This window comes from Salvelinus namaycush, chromosome 21, assembly GCF_016432855.1.
Source record: "Salvelinus namaycush isolate Seneca chromosome 21, SaNama_1.0, whole genome shotgun sequence".
Lineage (NCBI taxonomy): Eukaryota > Metazoa > Chordata > Actinopteri > Salmoniformes > Salmonidae > Salvelinus > Salvelinus namaycush.
The window spans coordinates 8,110,281-8,131,085 of NC_052327.1; the positions used below are offsets into that span (position 1 = coordinate 8,110,281).

Genomic DNA, 20,805 nt, shown 5'->3' on the forward strand with positions numbered 1-20,805 from the left:
AGTGGACCAAGGCGCAGCGTCGTAGGTGTACATCGTCTTTTTATTGATGACACCAAAACAAAATAACAAAGACAAAAAACGAAGGCGAACAGTTCTGTCGGGCACAGACACTAAACAGAAAACAAGATCCCACAAAACCCAAAAGGAAAATGACAACTTATATATGATCCCCAATCAGAGACAACGATAGACAGCTGCCTCTGATTGGGAACCAGACTCGGCCAAAAACAAAGAAACAGAAAACATAGACTTTCCCACCCGAGTCACACCCTGACCTAACCAAACATGGAGAATAATAAGGATCTCTAAGGTCAGGGCGTGACACACACAGAGACTTGCAGATGTTATCGCAGGTGCACTGAAAGGTTTGTTTCCAACACCGCATTAATAATACCTAGCAATACAAAACAATACACACACAATGCAAAAGTAAAAATAAAGAAATGAATAAATATCAGAACAAGCCATATAAAAAATAATAATTGATTATGTGCGTATTATTTAAGGGATAATGCCAGAGAAACCGGTGTTTGGAGGATATATTGGCACGGGTGTTGTTAGGCCCGAGACAAAGTCAAACACCGGCTTCGATAGCATTATCACTTTTATACAACGGGTTACCAACATATAAAACAATATACAGTGGGGCAAAAAAGTATTTAGTCAGCCACCAATTGTGCAAGTTCTCCCACTTAAAAAGATGAGAGAGGCCTGTAATTTTCATCATAGGTACACTTCAACTATGACAGACAAAACGAGAAAAAAAAATCCAGAAAATCACATTGTAGGATTTTTAATGAATTTATTTGCAAATTATGGTGGAAAATAAGTATTTGGTCACTAACAAAAGTTTATCTCAATACTTTGTTATATACCCTTTGTTGGCAATGACAGAGGTCAAACGTTTTCTGTAAGTCTTCACAAGGTTTTCACACACTGTTGCTGGTATTTTGGCCCATTCCTCCATGCAGATCTCCTCTAGAGCAGTGATGTTTTGGGGCTGTTGCTGGGCAACATGGACTTTCAACTCCCTCCAAAGATTTTCTATGGGGTTGAGATCTGGAGACTGGCTAGGCCACTCCAGGACCTTGAAATGCTTCTTATGAAGCCACTCCTTCGTTGCCCGGGCGGTGTGTTTGGGATCATTGTCATGCTGAAAGACCCAGCCACGTTTCATCTTCAATGCCCTTGCTGATGGAAGGAGGTTTTCACTCAAAATCTCACGATACATGGCCCCATTCATTCTGTCCTTTACACGGATCAGTCGTCCTGGTCCCTTTGCAGAAAAACATCCCCAAAGCATGATGTTTCCACCCCCATGCTTCACAGTAGGTATGGTGTTCTTTGGATGCAACTCAGCATTCTTTGTCCTCCAAACACGACGAGTTTAGTTTTTACCAAAAAGTTCTATTTTGGTTTCATCTGACCATATGACATTCTCCCAATCTTCTTCTGGATCATCCAAATGCTCTCTAGCAAACTTCAGACGGGCCTGGACATGTACTGGCTTAAGCAGGGGGACACGTCTGGCACTGCAGGATTTGAGTCCCTGGCGGCGTAGTGTGTTACTGATGGTAGGCTTTGTTACTTTGGTCCCAGCTCTCTGCAGGTCATTCACTAGGTCCCCCCGTGTGGTTCTGGGATTTTTGCTCACCGTTCTTGTGATCATTTTGACCCCACGGGGTGAGATCTTGCGTGGAGCCCCAGATCGAGGGAGATTATCAGTGGTCTTGTATGTCTTCCATTTCCTAATAATTGCTCCCACAGTTGATTTCTTCAAACCAAGCTGCTTACCTATTGCAGATTCAGTCTTCCCAGCCTGGTGCAGGTCTACAATTTTGTTTCTGGTGTCCTTTGACAGCTCTTTGGTCTTGGCCATAGTGGAGTTTGGAGTGTGACTGTTTGAGGTTGTGGACAGGTGTCTTTTATACTGATAACAAGTTCAAACAGGTTCCATTAATACAGGTAACGAGTGGAGGACAGAGGAGCCTCTTAAAGAAGAAGTTACAGGTCTGTGAGAGCCAGAAATCTTGCTTGTTTGTAGGTGACCAAATACTTATTTTCCACCATAATTTGCAAATAAATTCATAAAAAATCCTACAATGTGATTTTCTGGAATTTTTTTCCTCATTTTGTCTGTCATAGTTGAAGTGTACCTATGATGAAAATTACAGGTCTCTCTCATCTTTTTAAGTGAGAGAACTTGCACAATTGGTGGCTGACTAAATACTTTTTTGCCCCACTGTATATATTTACATATATTCATGAACTTTATTTTGATGGATTTATTCATACTATTTCATCCTTCCACAAGATATAGTCCCGAAACAAATCTAGGGTTGGTACACAAGCCAGCTGGTCGTTAGTTCTATTGGTTTGGTTGCCAGAGATGCGACACAGAACAAAAAGACTGAACGACTGGATCTATGAACGCAACCCAGTTGTTAATTTTAAATGTTCCATTACCATACTGGCTGGCAACGTGCTTATCCCTTGCTTGCTAGTTAGCCAACTACGGTCAACTTAGTCACGTCACACAGTGCAGACAGAATAACAACAGTAGCTGCATTTGTTCAAGCTGTTTTCTAGTGACATTTTATTTGGATACATCCATAACAATGAGCTAATGAGGCACAATTTCGCCTGGCATAGAAAATGGGTTCTCTCGTTAGGACACTGTCGTTCAGAGGAGCTAGCCAACAACAAACTGAAAGACTGCAAACTAGCTGCACTTCGTTTCGTTTGACCTTTTTTCAATTGGCATTTCTTTGTATATATCCATACAAATGACGCCAGCTGATTCATGATTTCGACTGGCTGAGAAAACGCTCTCTCGTCCTGACTCCCGACGCCCAACACATTCATTACTGTGTAACAGTTGGAGATCGAATTTGAATGTTGAAACAATGTTGCAAATGTCAGAGAGACAAACAGCAAGGTTTATACACATCTCCGCTGTTGAAAACGAAATGTTAGTCAGATAGTGGATTACTCCGTCAGACTGAACAGAGTAAATAGGCATTTCTAGGTCATAGATTTAGCCGGTGGTAACTTGTGGAATAGACACCGGCTGGAATGCGTTCAGGATTAGACCCACCCGTTGTATAAATACTTTGTATATATATAATGGTGTGTATAGACAGTATGAACAGTATAGGAATAGAAAAGGTGTGTACAGCAGTAGCTATATAGGATGAGCCATGACTAGAATACAGTATGTACATATAAAGTGGGTAAACGGCATGTAAACATTTTTAAAGTAACCAGTGTTGAAATACTTTATGTACATAGGACAAAGCAGGTGGTAGCCGGCTAGTAACAGTGACTAAGGTTCAGGGTACTGGGCGGAGGCTGGCTAGTGGTGACTGTTTAACAGTCTAATGGCCTGGAGATGGAAGCTGTTTATCAGTCTCGCAGTCCAAGCTTTAATGCACTGTACAGGGTGAACATGCCATGGCTCGGGAGGTCCTCGATGATCTTCTTGGCCTTCCTGTGACACCGGGTGCTGTAGATGTCCTGGAGGGCAGGCAGTATGCCCTCGATGAGTCGTTGGGCTGACCGCACCAAATCAAATTACATTTTGTCGGTTGCGTACACATACACTCAGTATACAAAACATTAAGAACACCTGCTCTCCATGACAGACTGACCAGGTGAATCCAGGTGAAAGGTATGATCTCTTGTCACTCGTTAAATCCACTTCAATCAGTGTAGATGAAGGGGAGGAGATGCGTTAAAAACATTTTTTTTAATGTTTAATGTTCAATTGAGACATGGATTGTGTATGTGTGCCATTCAGAGGGTGAATGGGCAAGACAAACCCATTCAAAATGTCTTTGAACGGGTGATGGTAACTGCTGGGTTTTTCACTCTCAACAGTTCTTGTGTATCAAGAATGGTTCACTACCCAAAGGACATCCAGCCAACTTGACACAACTGTGGGAAGCATTGGAGTCAACATGGGCTAACATCCCTGTGGAACACTTTTGGCACCTTGTAGAGTCCATGCCCTGATGAATTGGGGCTGTTCTGAGGACAAAAGGGGTTCCTAATGTTTGGTATACTCTGAAGAGCCACCCTCTGAAGAGCCCTGTGGTTGCGGACGGCGCAATTGCTGTACCAGGCGGTGATACAGCCCGACAAGATGCTTTCAGTGGTGCACCTGTAGAAGTTTGTGAGGGTCATGGGGACCAAGCTACATTTCTTCAGCCTCTTGAGGTTGAAGAGGCACTGTTGTGCCACTGTCTGGCGGAACTTGAAGCTTTTGACCCACTACGGTGTTGAAGGCTGAGCCTTCAAGTCGATGAACATCATTTTTACATAGGTATTTATCTTGTCCAGGTGGGATAGGGAAGTGTGCATTACAATGGCTTTTGGGTCGTCCGTGGATCTGTTGGGGCGGTATGCGAATTGTAGTGGGTCTAGGTTGTCGGGTAAGGTGGAGGTGATATGGTCCTTTACTAGCCTTTCAAAACACTTAATGATGACAGAAGTCAGTGCTAAGGGGCGATAGCCATTTAACTAAATATAAATGCAACATGTGAAGTATTGTTTCATGAGCTGAAATAAAAGACTCCAGAAATGTTCCATACAAACAAAACTATTTTCTCTGAAACATCCCTATTTGTGAGCATTTCTCCTTTGACAAGATAATCCATACACCTGACCGGTGTGGCATATCAAGAAGCTGATTAAACAGCATGATCATTACACAGATGCACCTTGTGCTGGGGACAATAAAAGTCCACTCTAAAATGTGCAGTTTTGTCACACAACACAATGCCACAGATGTCTTAAGTTTTGAGGGAGCGTGCAATTACCATGCTGACTGCAGGAATCTCCACCAGAGCTCTGCCACCACAACTGGCAGCTTCATTAAATAGTACCCGCAAAACACCAATCTCAACGTCAACAGTGAAGAGACGACTCCGGGATGCTGGCCTTTGTTTTTAGGACTGAAAAACAGCTTCTATCTCAAGGCCATCAGACTGTTAAACAGCCACCACTAACATTTAGTGGCTGCTGCCAACATACTGACTCAACTCCAGCCACTTTAATAATGGGAATTGATGGAAATGTATGTAAAAATGTATCACTAGCCACTTTAAACAATGCCACTTAATATAATGTTTACATACCCTACATTACTCATCTCATATGTATATGTATATACTGTACTCTATATCATCTACTGCATCTTGCAATCTTTATGTAATACATGTATCACTAGCCACTTTAAACTATGCCACTTTATGTTTATATACCCTACATTACTCATCTCATATGTATATACTGTACTCTATACCATCTACTGCATCTTGCCTATGCCGTTCTGTACCATCACTCATTCATATATCTTTATGTACATATTCTTCATCCCTTTACACTTGTGTGTGTATAAGGTAGTAGTTGTGGAATTGTTAGGTTAGATTACTCGTTGGTTATTACTGCATTGTCGGAACTAGAAGCACAAGCATTTCGCTACACTCGCATTAACATCTGCCAACCATGTGACAAATAAAATTTGATTTGATTTGACTACAGTACAAATACAAAGTTGCCAATGTCTTTGCAATTGATACAGACACGCGACGTATGAAAAGATGACTGCATTAAAATATATACAGTAGTATATACTACTATATAAATATTAATACTATATAAGACCATAGGCCTATTTCAATCACGTTGACATACATTTCATGTTCAATCAATTGAGTTCTATTTTGCTACTTGTAGGCTACTGTCTGAAATTTGTGTGTAGCCTAACATGTGGGCAATGTTGTACCAAATCGTGATTTAGTGCATTTTCCTTCATTGGGTAAGAGTTCTAATAAGCCGCCTCAGTATTTTCCAGCTGTAGGTTGTAATATCTCTCTAGGAGCTGATCCGTTGTCAGTATTGTTGAATAATTATAATGTTAAAGGAAAGGTTTTATTTGAAAAAGCTGATCCGAGAGCAGCGCTCCCTTTTTTCTCTCTCGATCCAATCAGTATCGTCACATGCTCCAATGACGCACGTAGCAACCGTTCTCTCTTCATTGTGATTTGGCCTTGATGCAAGGTCCTTGATGATCTTGGCCCTCCTGAAACGCATGTTGGCCGTTGATGGAAAGATGCTAAGTTCCATCACTATCAGGATACCGGACCCTGTGTTCTACTACTGTACTGTCCAAACTTGGGAAACATCGACATCTAAGGATCCTTTCACATTTGATCTGGTCCGGATCAATTAAATGTGCTCTTGTTTAGGGGTCGAGCTCATTACAATAATAGCCAGTGATTAGAATAATAGCTAAATATGCAAAATAAGGACATTGCATATTTCTACCTTTTTTCTACCTAGGTACATCACCATGAAGAGAATGATAGTCATAACCATAATTATGAATTTCTGTATAGTACAGATCAGGGACCTATGATTCCGTTACCGTAATTCCGTTACCAGATGTAAATCCACTTCACCTACTGTGGTTCAATAACCACATTTTTTTTTCATAGCCCATTCTTTCTGCAGACATCTTTTAATCATAATTCGTAGCCGATATTTACGAGTTTTTGGACAATTTGGTGGCATAAATAGCTGAGGGAGATTTGACTGTAATTCTGTTACTGAACTTCTGTAGTTCTTCCAGTGAATGCGTTTTTGTGAAATGTTCTGTGTAAATTGTTTCATGTAGTCCTTGTGCATAGAGGGTTATGGTTTGTTAAACTTTTTTTTTTTTTTTTGGCATACATTTTAAAGTGAAAACTTGAGTCAAAGCGTAATTGTGTGTGTGTGTGTGTGTGTGTGTGTGTGTGTGTGTGTGTGTGTGTGTGTGTGTGTGTGTGTGTGTGTGTGTGTGTGTGTGTGTGTGTGTGTGTGTGTGTGTGTGTGTGTGTGTGTGTGTGTGTGTGTGTGTGTGTGTGTGTGAGTGAGAGAGAGCGATTACATAGACCCACAAAGAATTCAAAAACAAATCCAATTTTGATAAACTCCCATATCTACTGGGTGAAATACCACAGTGTGTCATCACAGCAGCAACATTTGTGACCTGTTGCCACAAGAAAAAGGCAACCAGTGAAGAACAAACACCATTGTAAATATAACCCATATTTATGTTTATTTATTTTCCCTTTTGTACTTGAACTATTTGCAAATTGTTACAACACTGTTTATAGACATAATAGGACATTTGTAATGTCTTTATTCCTTTGGAGATGTTGTGAGTGTAATGTTTACTGTTCATTTTATATTGTTTATTTCACTTTTTGTTTTACCTATTTCACTTGCTTTGTCAACGTAAACTTAAATGGAAAGAGATTGAGAGAGAGAGTGTGAGTCTCTCCACTCCCCTCTGCTTCTAGAGAAGGGTGTGACTGCCTACCAGTAAGAGAGAGGGAGGGGACATTTCTGTTGAGCTACTCCTCCCTGTTTCTCTCTTTCTCTTTCGGTCTCATTAACTTACTGGCAGGGCAAGGACTAGGCTTTCTCTCTCTCGCTACGTATATGTCCCTATTTCCTTCTCTTTTCCTCTCACATAAGCCAACTCTTTATTGTATTTCTCTCCACTCCAAATTCGTTTTTTTTTGTTTCTCTATAGTACAGTCTCTGAGTAGTAGGCCTACAGTTTGAGAAGAGGTAATGCTGGGTATATTTGTGTGGGTGGAACTACTCTGCTTGCCATTTCCTCTTCCTACCTGTCTCTACTCCTCCCCACCCCCCCTTGTTCTCACCTCTCCTCTAATGGTTCTGTTGTCTTTCCCTCTCTACCTTTCCCCCATCCTCTATCGCATCTGTCTGTTGTATGTCAGCGTATGTAGCAGTTGGCTAACACATCTTCTCTCCCAGGGTGGCAGCAGTCTAACTGTACCCCTGTACAGATGACTGTGTGTATCTCTCTCGCTCTCTCTGTTATCTATATGTGTTATGTGGCTAACATGTCTTCTCTCCCAGTTTCTCTTCTCCATATGTACTACTGCCCGCTAACAGCCCTCTCTCTCCCTCTCCTCTGCAGTGCCTGTCGAGTCCTAAGGCCAGAGGTGGTGTCAGCTCCCAGCCACAACCCAAGAAGGAGTCCCAACCCCAGCGGCCCGAGTTGACCAAGAAGGAACCCAAGACGGAGCCTCATACCCAGGAGGAAGAAGAAAACATGCCCTCGGTACACATCAAACCAGAACCACAGGAGGTGGAGTCCACGGTGAGAGATTGAAGGAGGGGTGGAAGAGTGGGGTAGAGGGATGGGTGTTGGTGGGTGGGTTTGGGGAGTGTGGGGTGGTGAAGAAGAGGGCGATAGATGACTTAAATTGGAGAGAAAGAAAAAGAGTTCTGGATGGATGGGTTGTAGAGAGAGAGGCTAAAGGAAATCGAGTCTGGGTCTGTCTGTAGATTGTTAGAAAGGGCAGAAGAAATGGTGGGTGGAGGTGACTGGCTGGAGAGGAAAGAGAGAGCGTTCGAGAGAGAAGGGTGTAGAGCAGGGCTTTTCAATGTCGGTCCTGAAGGGCCAAAGCACTTCTGGTTTTCATCCTCTCCTAATCAGGGACTGATTCAGACCTGGGACACCAGGTGAGTGTAATTACCAGGTAGAAACAAAAAGCAGAAGTGTTTCAGCCCTCCAGGACCGGAATTGAACAGTCCTGGTGTAGATAAGACGACTGAGGGTGAGGGAGGTTGGTGAGATGGAGAAGGGGACTAGCAGAGTGGATGGGGTTTGTTGGGTGAGCTGGTGCCATATTTAGGACTGTGCAAACTAAGCTTCATACATTTCAGATAGAAATGTATTGTGTAGGACCGATTCCCTGTCATACGGAAAGGGAAATCATGCCAGCTCTATAGGTCTACATTACATTTCCATGTGCATCATTGTGAATGGAGAGATAGAGTTGGGTGAGCTGTACAACGTTATAGCGAGAGAATGTTACCCACAATGTTCGGTTGATATTTTTCTGAGGTGTAGGAGAATATTCCATCAATATCACTTCAAACATACACAGAACACGGTTGCCATGTTCTCAGAATGTAAGATATTAATGCTCTAGACGTGTTTAATGGGAACGTTGCTAGAACATGTCTGTGTATCAGTTGTCGCCTGATGGTCCCAAAGAAATGTTCTCCCCCACAACAAAAAAATCATTACACATCACGCCTAGTTACTGTCGCCCATCAAGGCCCTGGTTGGTGAACAAACCACTGATCTATTCACAGCTCTTTTTGTCTGTTGGCAAGGGATACTCACACACGGTGCTTTTAACATAGTGTTTTCATCGTACATACTTGACATACATGATTACATTGCGCATGTTCATTTATACAGTAATTAGTCTTCAACGTGTCCTCAGCTGGGATTTGACCTCACAACCTCTTGGCTCACAGCATTCTGATCTTCCTGCTACGCCACCATGTCTGTGTCAGTTATTAGCTAATTTCACAATTCTCACATCATTGATTTAATTTACTTATTTTATCATTTTAAGGGCTTTAAGTGTAGTTGTCTAATGTTGGTGGGGCATATTAACCTGTTTTAATGATACCCCTCAATCGCTATGATCAATGAAAGTTTTTCTTGAGTGTACTTTTAACAGAGCTGAGATTTACTTTGAAGTGCATTCACCCTATTGCTTACACCTATCAAGTGCCTAGGGAGGATGGGTTAGGTTTTCTTCTGGACAGGGCCTAACTATACTGGCCCGATAAGTACATGCCAGTGGTTCCCAAACTGTGGGGGCGTATAATTTATTCTCGCATCTACGTGCTCTACTCCTTTCACCTTTTCCCTTCGCTTGTGGACTTCAATGCACAACACATCAGCTGTCTGACCAGGCCAAAAAAATCTTTCTAAGCCAAACCTTCTTATCATAACCGCTAACCGCTACACACAGCCTACATCACAGCCTACATCGTTGTCACCATATTAACATCATAGTCAACATAGGTAATAGAAATAAGGTGTTAGTAAACCCGCTACAATCATGCAGTACAGTGTACAGTCAGCAGCAAGCAGTTTAGCAGTTACATCGGCGGGCCCAGGTGGCAATAACAACCAAAAGCTTACCTTGACTTGGAAGAGTTCCAGTGTTGGATAGCCATAGCCAGCTAGCTAACATAGCATCCCTCTCTGTTTGAGCCAGGTGTTTGAGTAGGCTAAACTAGCTAGATGCATTTGCTAGCTGAGTAAGTGAAAAAGAAATACAACAAAATTTAACTATCTCTCTCTCATTCTCTTCTCCTTCATTTTTGAAGAAATTAATTTGTTCAAAACTGATGGCCAACTAGCTGAAAAAGTTTGAGAGGGTTTATCTAATGTTCCCTCGTTAGATTTGATCTAATCTCACTCTGGTTAGCATTAGTTGTTGATCTTGTTGATGTGCATGACTGAGGTTGTTTGATCAATACGACTGAAAAGTTCCCAAATGTCAGAGGAATCCCGTGGTATTTACATATTTGCAGAAATCCATTCAGGTGTTTTTTATGGCTTTTGGTGAATGTGTTATAATGATCTAAAGTCGCACTGTTAATACTGCCTGTAAACACACAGTCCAGTTCAAAGTGAATAATGGCAGGGCCTACTGCCTGTAAACACACAGTCCAGTTCAAAGTGAATAATGGCAGGGCCTACTGCCTGTAAACACACAGTCCAGTTCAAAGAGAATGATGGCAGGTCCTACTGCCTGTAAACACACAGTCCAGTTCAAAGAGAATGATGGCAGGTCCTACTGCCTGTAAACACACAGTCCAGTTCAAAGAGAATGATGGCAGATCCTACTGCCTGTAAACACAGTGTCCAGTTCAAAGTAAATTATGTCAGATGGCTTATTTGCATAAAGGCCTACTGTAGCTCTGATTGGCTATAGCGCACCGGTCTGCCTAGACTCCGGTCCTGGACGAGACAGATGTTTTTATTTGGTTTTATTTACTGCAGTGTCTATTAATTGTCCAATTCGCACGGCTGCTTTCCCCACTCTATATTGCTATAGAACTTTCACAAATGCCTTAGTCTACGTCATTCCCAAACATTCTATGAATTGATCAAAGTGTGAAAATGGCCGTATCTAAGTGCTGCTTGTCAGAAAACGAAGTGTCATATTCTTCCTGGGGGTGTATATGAACACATTTGTATAAGATTTCATATTTTGCTAAAACGCTGTCAGTTCCACTTTAATATCTTATGTTCTGAGAACACGGCAACCATTTTCTCTGTATGTTGGGTGGGACGTTGATGGAATGTTCTCCCAACGGAAAACTGGACACATCAATGTGTTTGCCACGTTCCTATGAGACGTGTCAAGAACATTTATCTTATATTCTGAGAACATGGTAACCACGATCTGGGTACGTTCTATTTGACTTTAAGGGAATGGTCTCACGGGAACATTCCTGTGAAAACGTTAGTTTGTGACTTAATGAGACTCTTAAGGGAACGTTCTCTAAAGTTGTGGTAACATTTGTTGTTACCTGGGAGAGCTTTCAGAGGGGAGAAGGAGAGAGAGAGGAAGGGGTGGAAAGAGAGGGAGGAGGGGTGGGCAGACAGGGCGGTGGCTGGGTGGGTCACAGTTCCATTAGGCCTCGTGTGTGTGTGTGTGTGTGTGTGTGTGTGTGTGTGTGTGTGTGTGTGTGTGTGTGTGTGTGTGTGTGTGTGTGTGTGTGTGTGTGTGTGTGTGTGTGTGTGTGTGTGTGTGTGTGTGTGTGTGTGTGTGTGTTGACCACCCCTCAAGGAGCCGCCCAGTAAGAACACAGCAGGATAGTGGGTTTCCTGTCCAGAGATAAGGGGTTCGTCCCAAATGGCACCGTAATTCCCTACACAGTGCTCGACTTTTGACCAGAGCCCTATAGGCCTGGTCACAAGTAGTGCACTATAAATGGATACGGGCTGCAATTTGGGACACAGCTAAGGCCTTGAATTCCCAAACACAGCTGACAGACTAACTGCTACATGGGCTCTTTTGAGGGGCTCTACTTGGCACTGCTTAGTATGACATATCTGGAGAAAACCGAGGAAGAAGGTCATGTTTTTGTTGTTCAAGTTAATAAAAAATCTCCCATTTTGTGCCTACTAAACAGGACCCTGGTCTGCACCCTACCAGACAAGGAACTGGGAGATGGATAGAGACTGAGAGAATAGAGAAAGGGAAAGGGTGTAAGAGATGGACATAGTGTGAGGGAGATGGGAAAAGAGAGACACACACACTCAATGAGATGCATAAGTACAGTACACACACTACCGTTCAACAGTTTGCGGTCACTTAGAAATGTCCTTGTTTTCCATGAAAACATACATGAAGTGAGTCTCAACATGAATAGGAAATATAGTCAAGACGTTGACGAGGTTATAAGTAATGATTTTTAATTGAAATAATAATTGTGTCCTTCAAACTTTGCTTTTGTCAAAGAATCCTCCATTTGCAGCAATTACAGCCTTGCAGACCTTTGGCATTCTAGTTGTCGATTTGTTGAGGTAATCTGAAGAGATTTCACCCCATGCTTCCTGAAGCACCTCCCACAAATTGGATTGGCTTGATGGGCACTTCTTACGTACCATACGGACAAGTTGCTCCCACAACAGCTCAATAGGGTTGAGATCCGGTGACTGTGCTGGCCACTCTATTATAGACAGAACACCAGCTGACTGCTTCTTCCCTAAATAGTTATTGCATAGTTTGAAGCTGTGCTTTGGGTCATTGTCCTGTTGTAGGAGGAAATTGGCTCCAATTAAGCACCATCCACGGGGTATGGCATGGCAGATCCCTTTTACTCTGTACAAATCTCACACTTTACCACCACCAAAGCACCCCCAGACCATCATATTGCCTCCACCATGCTTGACAGATGGCGTCAAGCACTCCTCCAGCATCTTTTCATTTTTTCTGCGTCTCACGAATGTTCTTCTTTGTGATCCGAACACCTCAAATATAGATTCGCTGTCCATAACACTGTTTTCCAATCTTCATCTGTCCAGTGTATGTGTTCATTTGCCCATCTTAATCTTTTCTTTTTATTGGCCAGTCTGAGATATGGCTTTTTGTTTGCAACTCTGCCGAGAAGGCCAGCATCCCGGAGTCGCCTCTTCACTGTTGACGTTGAGACACGTGTTTTGCGGGTACTATTTAATGAAGCTGCCAGTTGAGGACTTGTGAGGCGTCTGTTTCTCAAACTAGACACTCTATTGTACTTGTCCCCTTGCTCAGTTGTGCACCGGGGCCTCCCACACCTCTTTCTATTCTGGTTAGAGCCAGTTTGCGCTGTTCTGTGAAGGGAGTAGTACATAGCGTTGTACCAGATCTTCAGTTTCTTGGCAATTTCTCGCATGGAATAGCCTTCATTTCTCAGAACAAGAATAGACTGATGAGTTTCAGAAGAAAGTTCTTTGTTTCTGGCCATTTTGAACCTGTAATCGAACCCACAAATGCTGATGCTCCAGATACTCAACTAATCTAAAGAAGGCCAGTTTTATTGCTTCTTCAGTCAGGACAACAGTTTTCAGCTGTGCTAACATAATTGCAAAAGGGTTTTCTAATGATCAATTAGCCTTTTAAAATGATAAACTTGGATTAGCTAACACAATGTGCCATTGGAACACAGGAGTGATGGTTGCTGATAATGGGCCTATGTAGATATTCCATAAGAAGTCAGCTGTTTCCAGGTACAATAGTCATTTACCACATTAACAATGTCTACACTGTATTTCTGATCAATTTGATGTTATTTTAATGGCAAAAAATGTGCTTTTCTTTCAAAAACAAGGACATTTCTAAGTAACCCCAAACTTTTGAACGGTAGTGTACATTCACACCCTGCTTTGTCACTCCCCTCCCTTACCACCTCTCCCTTCCTCACCCTCACTCTCTTTCTCTCTCGCCCCGCAACCACTATCAGTTCCTCCCATTTTTTTTCAATTCAAGGGCTTTATTGGCATGGGAAACACGTTAACATTGCCAAAGCAAGTGAAGTAGTGAACAAAAGTGAAATAAACAATAAAAATGAACAGAAAACATTAGACTCACAGAAGTTCTCTCGCTCTCTGAGTCTCGCCTAGGCCCCTAATAGGATATATCGAGGGAGGCTTCCGCTCTCTGGTAGCCATGGCAACGGGGCTCTGGTGGGAGTTGGAGCCTGCCCACACCCCTCACACACACAACCCTCCTCCACCCCTTCACTGCTACCCCCCTGCAACTCTCCCCTCCATCCCCCACAACACACCACTACTACACCCAAAGGCACAAACAAATACACCCAGTAAAACTGACACACATGCGCGCACACACAGATAAACACACACACAGATAAACACACACACACACACACACACACACACACACACACACACACACACACACACACACACACACACACACACACACACACACACACACACACACACACACACAGGGACTTGTCCTCCAGCTATCTGGAGAGCTAATGCACGAAGATATCTACCACACCCGCTCTCCCCACTCCATTTACACACACACACACTCACCACACATTACTGTAGTATTGCTAGGATGCAGCTAGCTCTATTCTCCATCCCTATTCTCCATCCAAATCAGTCATGGTGCAGAGTGATGATGTCATCGTTGGCCAGCGCGAGTTATTTCTCCTCCTGGACCAGAAATAACAGTAACGTTAGGTTGTGTGTGTGTGTGTGTGTGTCATGTTGGGTTGTGGCATTTTTTTGTAATAATCAGTCGGAATATTCAAGACTTTACATTGACATGTTTGTTTTCTCTGACGGCTCTCCATTTTGTGTGTTCGCGTCATGCACTTAGAGTCTGTGTTTTTAAGCTGTTGTAACTACAATCAACATTGGGTTCCACCCTGCTTTTAAAGCACAGATTACAGTGAGGCTAATTTAAGGTTATTACTAAGGTCTATAGGCTGAGGGAGTATCACAGCACTAGGGTGTAAACACACTGTCAATATTTGGACAATTAGGTTGTAAAGACTTTGACACAGTTTGATGTCAGTCAGGTCTGCCAGAGGCATTCTTCTTGTTGTTGTTGTCTGCTGGATATAGGCTATGTTTAAGTATTAACCCTAGGGTGTGTGTGTGCCTGCATGCGTCTGTGGGAATTGGTCTATATGGATAGGGCTCAATTTAAGTGTTTCTTACGCAATAAATATTGAACGCACGTGCATAACCTTGTTAACAATTAAAGGGGAACATTTACATTGACATTTTAGTAATAATATATTTTTTAACTTTTTTGGGGGGGGTGGATCAGCTTTAATATTGCGGATAAATTGTTGCTTCCATCAATGTAATACATACAGTTGAAGTCGGAAGTACGGCCAATCTCCAGAGATGAAATACGGGAGGCTCAAAAGAAAAATCCAGTGACCGGAAAAGTGGAGTACAAGAAGAGAAACCAGAGACCTAGTGCAAATATCATTCATACAGAGGAGGTGAGAGCCTTGCTCAGAGAATGGGGAAAGCTAGAGATCAAACCAGACGGAACAGGAGAAGTCATTACAGATGTCAACTCGTTCATCCTCTCAGCGTCAAGGAACTGCACCAGGAAATGGGACATCTGGGCACAGAAAGAACATTGAGCTTAATCAGACCCGGTTCTACTGGCCCAAAATGCAGCATGATGTGGAACACTTTGTAACAAATGAGTGTGAGTGCCTGAGGAAGAGGAAACCAAATAGACCAGCACCCATGATGAGCATCAAAATGACTCATCTGTTTGAGTTAGTTTCTGTAGACATCCTTCACCTGGAGACGTGCAAAGGAGGTTATGAGTACATACAGTTGAAGTCGGAAATTTACATACACTTAGGTTGGAGTCATTAACTTATTTTTCAACCACTCCGCAAATTTCTTGTTAACAAACTATAGTTTTGGCACGTCGGTTAGGACATCTACTTTGTGCATGACACAAGTCATTTTTCCAACAATTTTTTACAGACAGATTATTTCACTCATAATTCACTGTATCACAATTCCAGTGGGTCAGAAGTTTACATACACTAAGTTGAGTGTGCCTTTAAACAGCCTATGCAAATCAATCCCAGAACAACAGCAAAGGACCTTGTGAAGATGCTGGAGGAAACAGGTACAAAAGTATCTATATCCACAGTAAAACGAGTCCTATATCGACATAACCTGAAAGGCCGCTCAGCAAGGAAGAAGCCACTGGTCCAAAACCGCCATAAAAAAGCCAGACTACGGTTTGCAACTGCACATGTGGACAAAGATTGTACTTTTTGAGAAGTGTCCTCTGGTCTGATGAAACTGTTTGGCCATTATGACCATTGTTATGTTTGGAAGAAAAAATGGGAGGCTTGCAAGCAGAAGAACACCATCCCAACCATGAAGCACGGGGTGGCAGCATCATGTTGTGGGGGTGCTTTGCTGCAGGAGGGTCTGGTGCACTTCACAAAATAGATGGCATCATGAGGAAGGAAAATTATGTGGATATACTGAAGTAACATCTCAAGACATCAGTCAGGAAGTTAAAGTTTGGTCGCAAATGGGTCTTCCAAATGGACAATGACCCCAAGCATACTTCCAAAGTTGTGGCAAAATTGCTTAAGGGCAACAAAGTCAAGGTATTGGAGTGGCCATCACAAAGCCCTGACCTCAATCTGTTAGGAATTTTGTTAATAAATAGTTAAAACAAATTCTAGCTTTAGATAAAACTATAACTAATTGAACTCTGCATGCCTGGTGAAAAGAGATTTGTGCTGTGGGTCATAAAATAAGCAGAAAGGGTCGTTAAACTATGGTTGAACTGACCCAACTTAGCCCTGAGGTGTTTAGATAACTTTTTAGGTTTTCCATTATCTTGAGTTGTCTGCTAAAGTGGTAATCAATTATAGTGAGCCTTCAGGATAAATTATTATATGGTGTTTCATGTGAGTGCCCTGTGAGGTTAGAATGAACTTTTGAACCTGTTTTCTATTTGTCAGGACAATGAGACTTAATTCTGTAATCTATGACGTCATATCTTGTATATAAACCTGTGTTTATGATCAAATGGGAGCTTGCTCCGAGAATAAACTCTATTATCTAATTTTGATAAGACTGTATCCTGTCTATTTTATGTTAATAAGTATCTTACAAATTCTTATAAATAGACAGATTGAATTTAATTAATGAGTACATTAGAGGAATGATTTAATTCCACTAACACAATCCTATAGAAAATTTGTGGGCAGAACTGAAAAGCGTGTGCGAGCAACGAGGCCTACAAACCTGACTCAGTTACACCAGCTCTGTCAGGAGGAATGGGCCAAAATTCACCCAGCTTTTTGTGGGAAGCTTGTAAAAGGCTACCCGAAACGTTTCACCCAAGTTAAACAATTTAAAGGCAATGCTACCAAATACTAATTGAGTGTATGTTAACTTCTGACCCACTGTAAACTTCTGACCTACTGGGAATGTGATGAAAGAAATAAAAGTTGAAATAAATCATTCTCTCTGCTATTATTCTGACATTTCACATTCTTAAAATAAAGTGGTGATCCTAACTGACCTAAGACAGGGAATTTTTACTAAGATTAAATGTCAGGAAATGTGAAAAACTGAGTTTAAATGTATTTGGCTAAGGTGTATGTAAACTTCCGACTTCAACTGTACATACATACATACATACTATATATATACACACATAAACATTCACACACACACACATACATACACTACTGTTCAAAAGTTTGGGGTCACTTAGAAATGTCTTTGTTTTTGAAAGAAAAGCAAAAAAATGTGTCCATTAAAATAACATCAAGTTGATCAGAAATACAGTGCAGACATTGTTAATGTTGTAAATTACTGTTGTAGCTGGAAACGGCAGATTTCTTTTATGGAATATCTACATAGGCGTACAGAGGCCCATTATCAGCAACCATCACTGCTGTGTTCCAATGGCACGTTGTGTTAGCTAATCGAACCCACAAATGCTGATGCTCCAGATACTCAACTAGTCTTAAGAAGGCCAGTTTTATTTCTTCTTTAATCAGACAACAGTTTTCAGCTGTGCTAACATACTTGCAAAATGGTTTTCTAATGATCAATTAGCCTTTTTGAAATTATAAACTTGGATTAGCTGACACATTTCTAAGTGACCCCAAACGTTTAAACAGTAGTGTAAATACATACATACATATACACACTTTTTTGTCATTTAGCAGATGCTCTTATCCAGTGTGACTTACAGTGCATATATCTTAAGATAGCTAGGTCGGACAACCACATGTCACAGTAAGTAAAAATTGTCATAAATAAAGTAGTTACCAGCAAAGTCAGAGCTAGTAAGGTTGGGGGAGTCAAGTGCGAGTTTTGGCTCACAGCAGAGAATGACAGGGTGGACGATGGGGGGTGGGACAGATGTTTGCAGAGAACGACAGGGTGTTATCCAGGGTCACGCCGAGGGAAACCGTTGAGTTGTCAACCGGGATGGAGAGGTCATGGAGCGGACAGGCCTTACCCGGGAGGAAGAGCAGCTCCGTCTTGTCGAGGTTGAGCTTGAGGTGGCGGGCTGACATCCAAGTTGAGATATCTGCCAGGCACGCAGGTGATGCATGTCGCCACCTGGATGTCAGAAGGGGGAAAGGAGAAAAATAGTTGAGTGTCATCCGCATAGCAATGATAGGAGAGACCATGTGAGCTGAGTGACTTGGTGTATAGGGAGAGAAGAGGAGAGGGCCTCGTTCCGTGCCCTGGGGGACACCAGTAGTGAGAGTATGTGGTGCAGACACAGATCCTCTCCACGTCACCTGGTAGGATCGACCTGCCAGCTAGGATGCAATCCATAGCCTGAGACGCCCAGCCCTGAGAGGGTGGAGAGGAGGATCTGATGGTTCACAGTGTCGAAGGCAGCGGATAGATCTAGGAAGATGAGAACAGAGGAGAGAGAGTCAGCTTTGGCAGTGCGGAGAGCCTCCGTGACACAGAGAAGAGCAGTCTCAGTTGAGTGACCCGTCTTTAAGCCTGACTGGTTAGGGTGAAGAAGATAATTCTGAGAGAGATAGCAAGTTAGTTGGTCAGAGACAGAACGCTCAAGTGTTTTGGAACAAAAAGAAAGAAGGTATACCAGTCTGTAGTTTTTGTGACATCAGAGGAGTAGAGTGTTGGTTTGTTGAGGAGGGGAGCGACATGGGCCATTTTGATGTCAAAGGGGACGCAGCATTGGTCAGAGATGGTCTCCAGAGATGGTCTGGAAAAGGGAGGAGGGGATGGGGTAGAGCGGGCAAGTTGTTGGACGGCTGGACCTCACGAGTCGCAGGGTTTCATCTGAAAAGAGAGGGGAGAAATAGGTCAAAGCCGTAGTTCTGTGTGAGTAGGACCAGTGGACTCAATAGGCTGAATGAATGAGGAGCGGACGTCATCAGCGTTCTTTTCAAAGTGGAACAGTTTGTCATTATTGGGAAAAATATTAGACTAATTGTGAGGACACAAAAGTTTACCTGACATGAGTGAATCCAGACATTACACTCTTGATTTTATATTTACTGTAATTTACACCGTATTTGTTGATAACGAAATCTGGAAAATACTCTGGATCCATTCAGTAACATAGTAAGAATATTCTGGAAAATACTCTGGATCCATTCAGTGACGTAGTAAGAATATTCTGGAAAATACTCTGGATCCATTCAGTAACATAAACAGAATATTCTGGAAAATACTCTGGATCCATTCAGTAACATAGACATAATATTCTGGAAAATACTCTGGATCCATTCAGTAACATAGACAGAATATTCTGGAAAATACTCTGGATCCATTCAGTAACATAGACAGAATATTCTGGGAAATACTTTGGATCCATTCAGTGACGTAGTAAGAATATTCTGGAAAATACTCTGAATCCATTCAGTAACATAGACAGAATATTCTGGGAAATACTCTGGCTCCATTCAGTAACATAAACAGAATATTCTGGAAAATACTCTGAATCCATTCAGTAACATAGTAGGAATATTCTTTAAAATACTCTGAATCCATTCAGTAACATAGTAGGAATATTCTTTGAAATACTCTGGATCCATTCAGTAACATAGACAGAATATTCTGGAAAATACTCTGGATCCATTCAGTGACGTAGTAAGAATATTCTGGAAAATACTCTGGATCCATTCAGTAACATAGATAGAATATTCTGGAATAGTTGCAACATTGTTATTCTAATCCTCAACGTCTTTCAAAATACATTGAGCCGCTTAATTTACAGCATTTCCCCCACTCAGACAGCATCAAATGTGCAAAAGTTTCCCAATTAGCGATAGGGATGGGGGCAACTTCTTGCCGCGCGTGGTGCTCAAGTTCAGAATGGCTGTCAGTCAAAACCCATACAGAGCCGTGAAGCGGAGACCCTGAGCTCTGGCGTCATGTATAGCATGTTCATGTGCAGCTGCTTTGTTACTATTTAGGCATCCGTTACAAGTACAAAGGCACACTGGTCGGTGTTCAGTGGTTGTTGAAGTGGTCTGTGAGAAGGGAAGAGTTGGTTGGTTGGTACGCACAGTCTGACCAGAGTGGGTGTTTTATACAGTGTAGAGGGTGCAGTTAGGGTGGACGGCAGAGTGCTGTGTGTTGGCAGGACTTCCTGCGTGATCCACAGCTCATACTCCCAGTTGTTGTCATTCCCGTCTTCCTTTACTTTATTGTCAATGTCTCTGTCCTCACACCCTGCCTCAGGGCACAGGCCTCCTCTCCTGGCACACACACACACACATGTACAGGAATTATTGACACCCTTGATAAAGATGATAATAGCCTGTACAAAAGTCAATATTTCAAATTGTTGATACATTTTCGAAAGTATGTTATTTGATACTAATACAATTGCCCAGAGAAAGAGATTTTGTTTAACAAGTCATATTTTT

At 42.2% G+C, this 20,805-nt stretch overlaps 1 protein-coding gene across 2 annotated transcripts in view; it reads left to right on the top strand.

The window, feature by feature from the left end:
• LOC120066047 (Krueppel-like factor 8) overlaps positions 1-20,805 on the top strand; it is a 109,132-nt gene that overhangs the window by 58,514 nt on the left and 29,813 nt on the right. For both annotated transcript variants that reach the window (XM_039017124.1, XM_039017125.1), the window contains exon 2: positions 7,997-8,179. In XM_039017124.1, the coding sequence (XP_038873052.1) occupies positions 7,997-8,179 (183 nt within the window). The remainder of the gene's footprint in view (positions 1-7,996; positions 8,180-20,805) is intronic.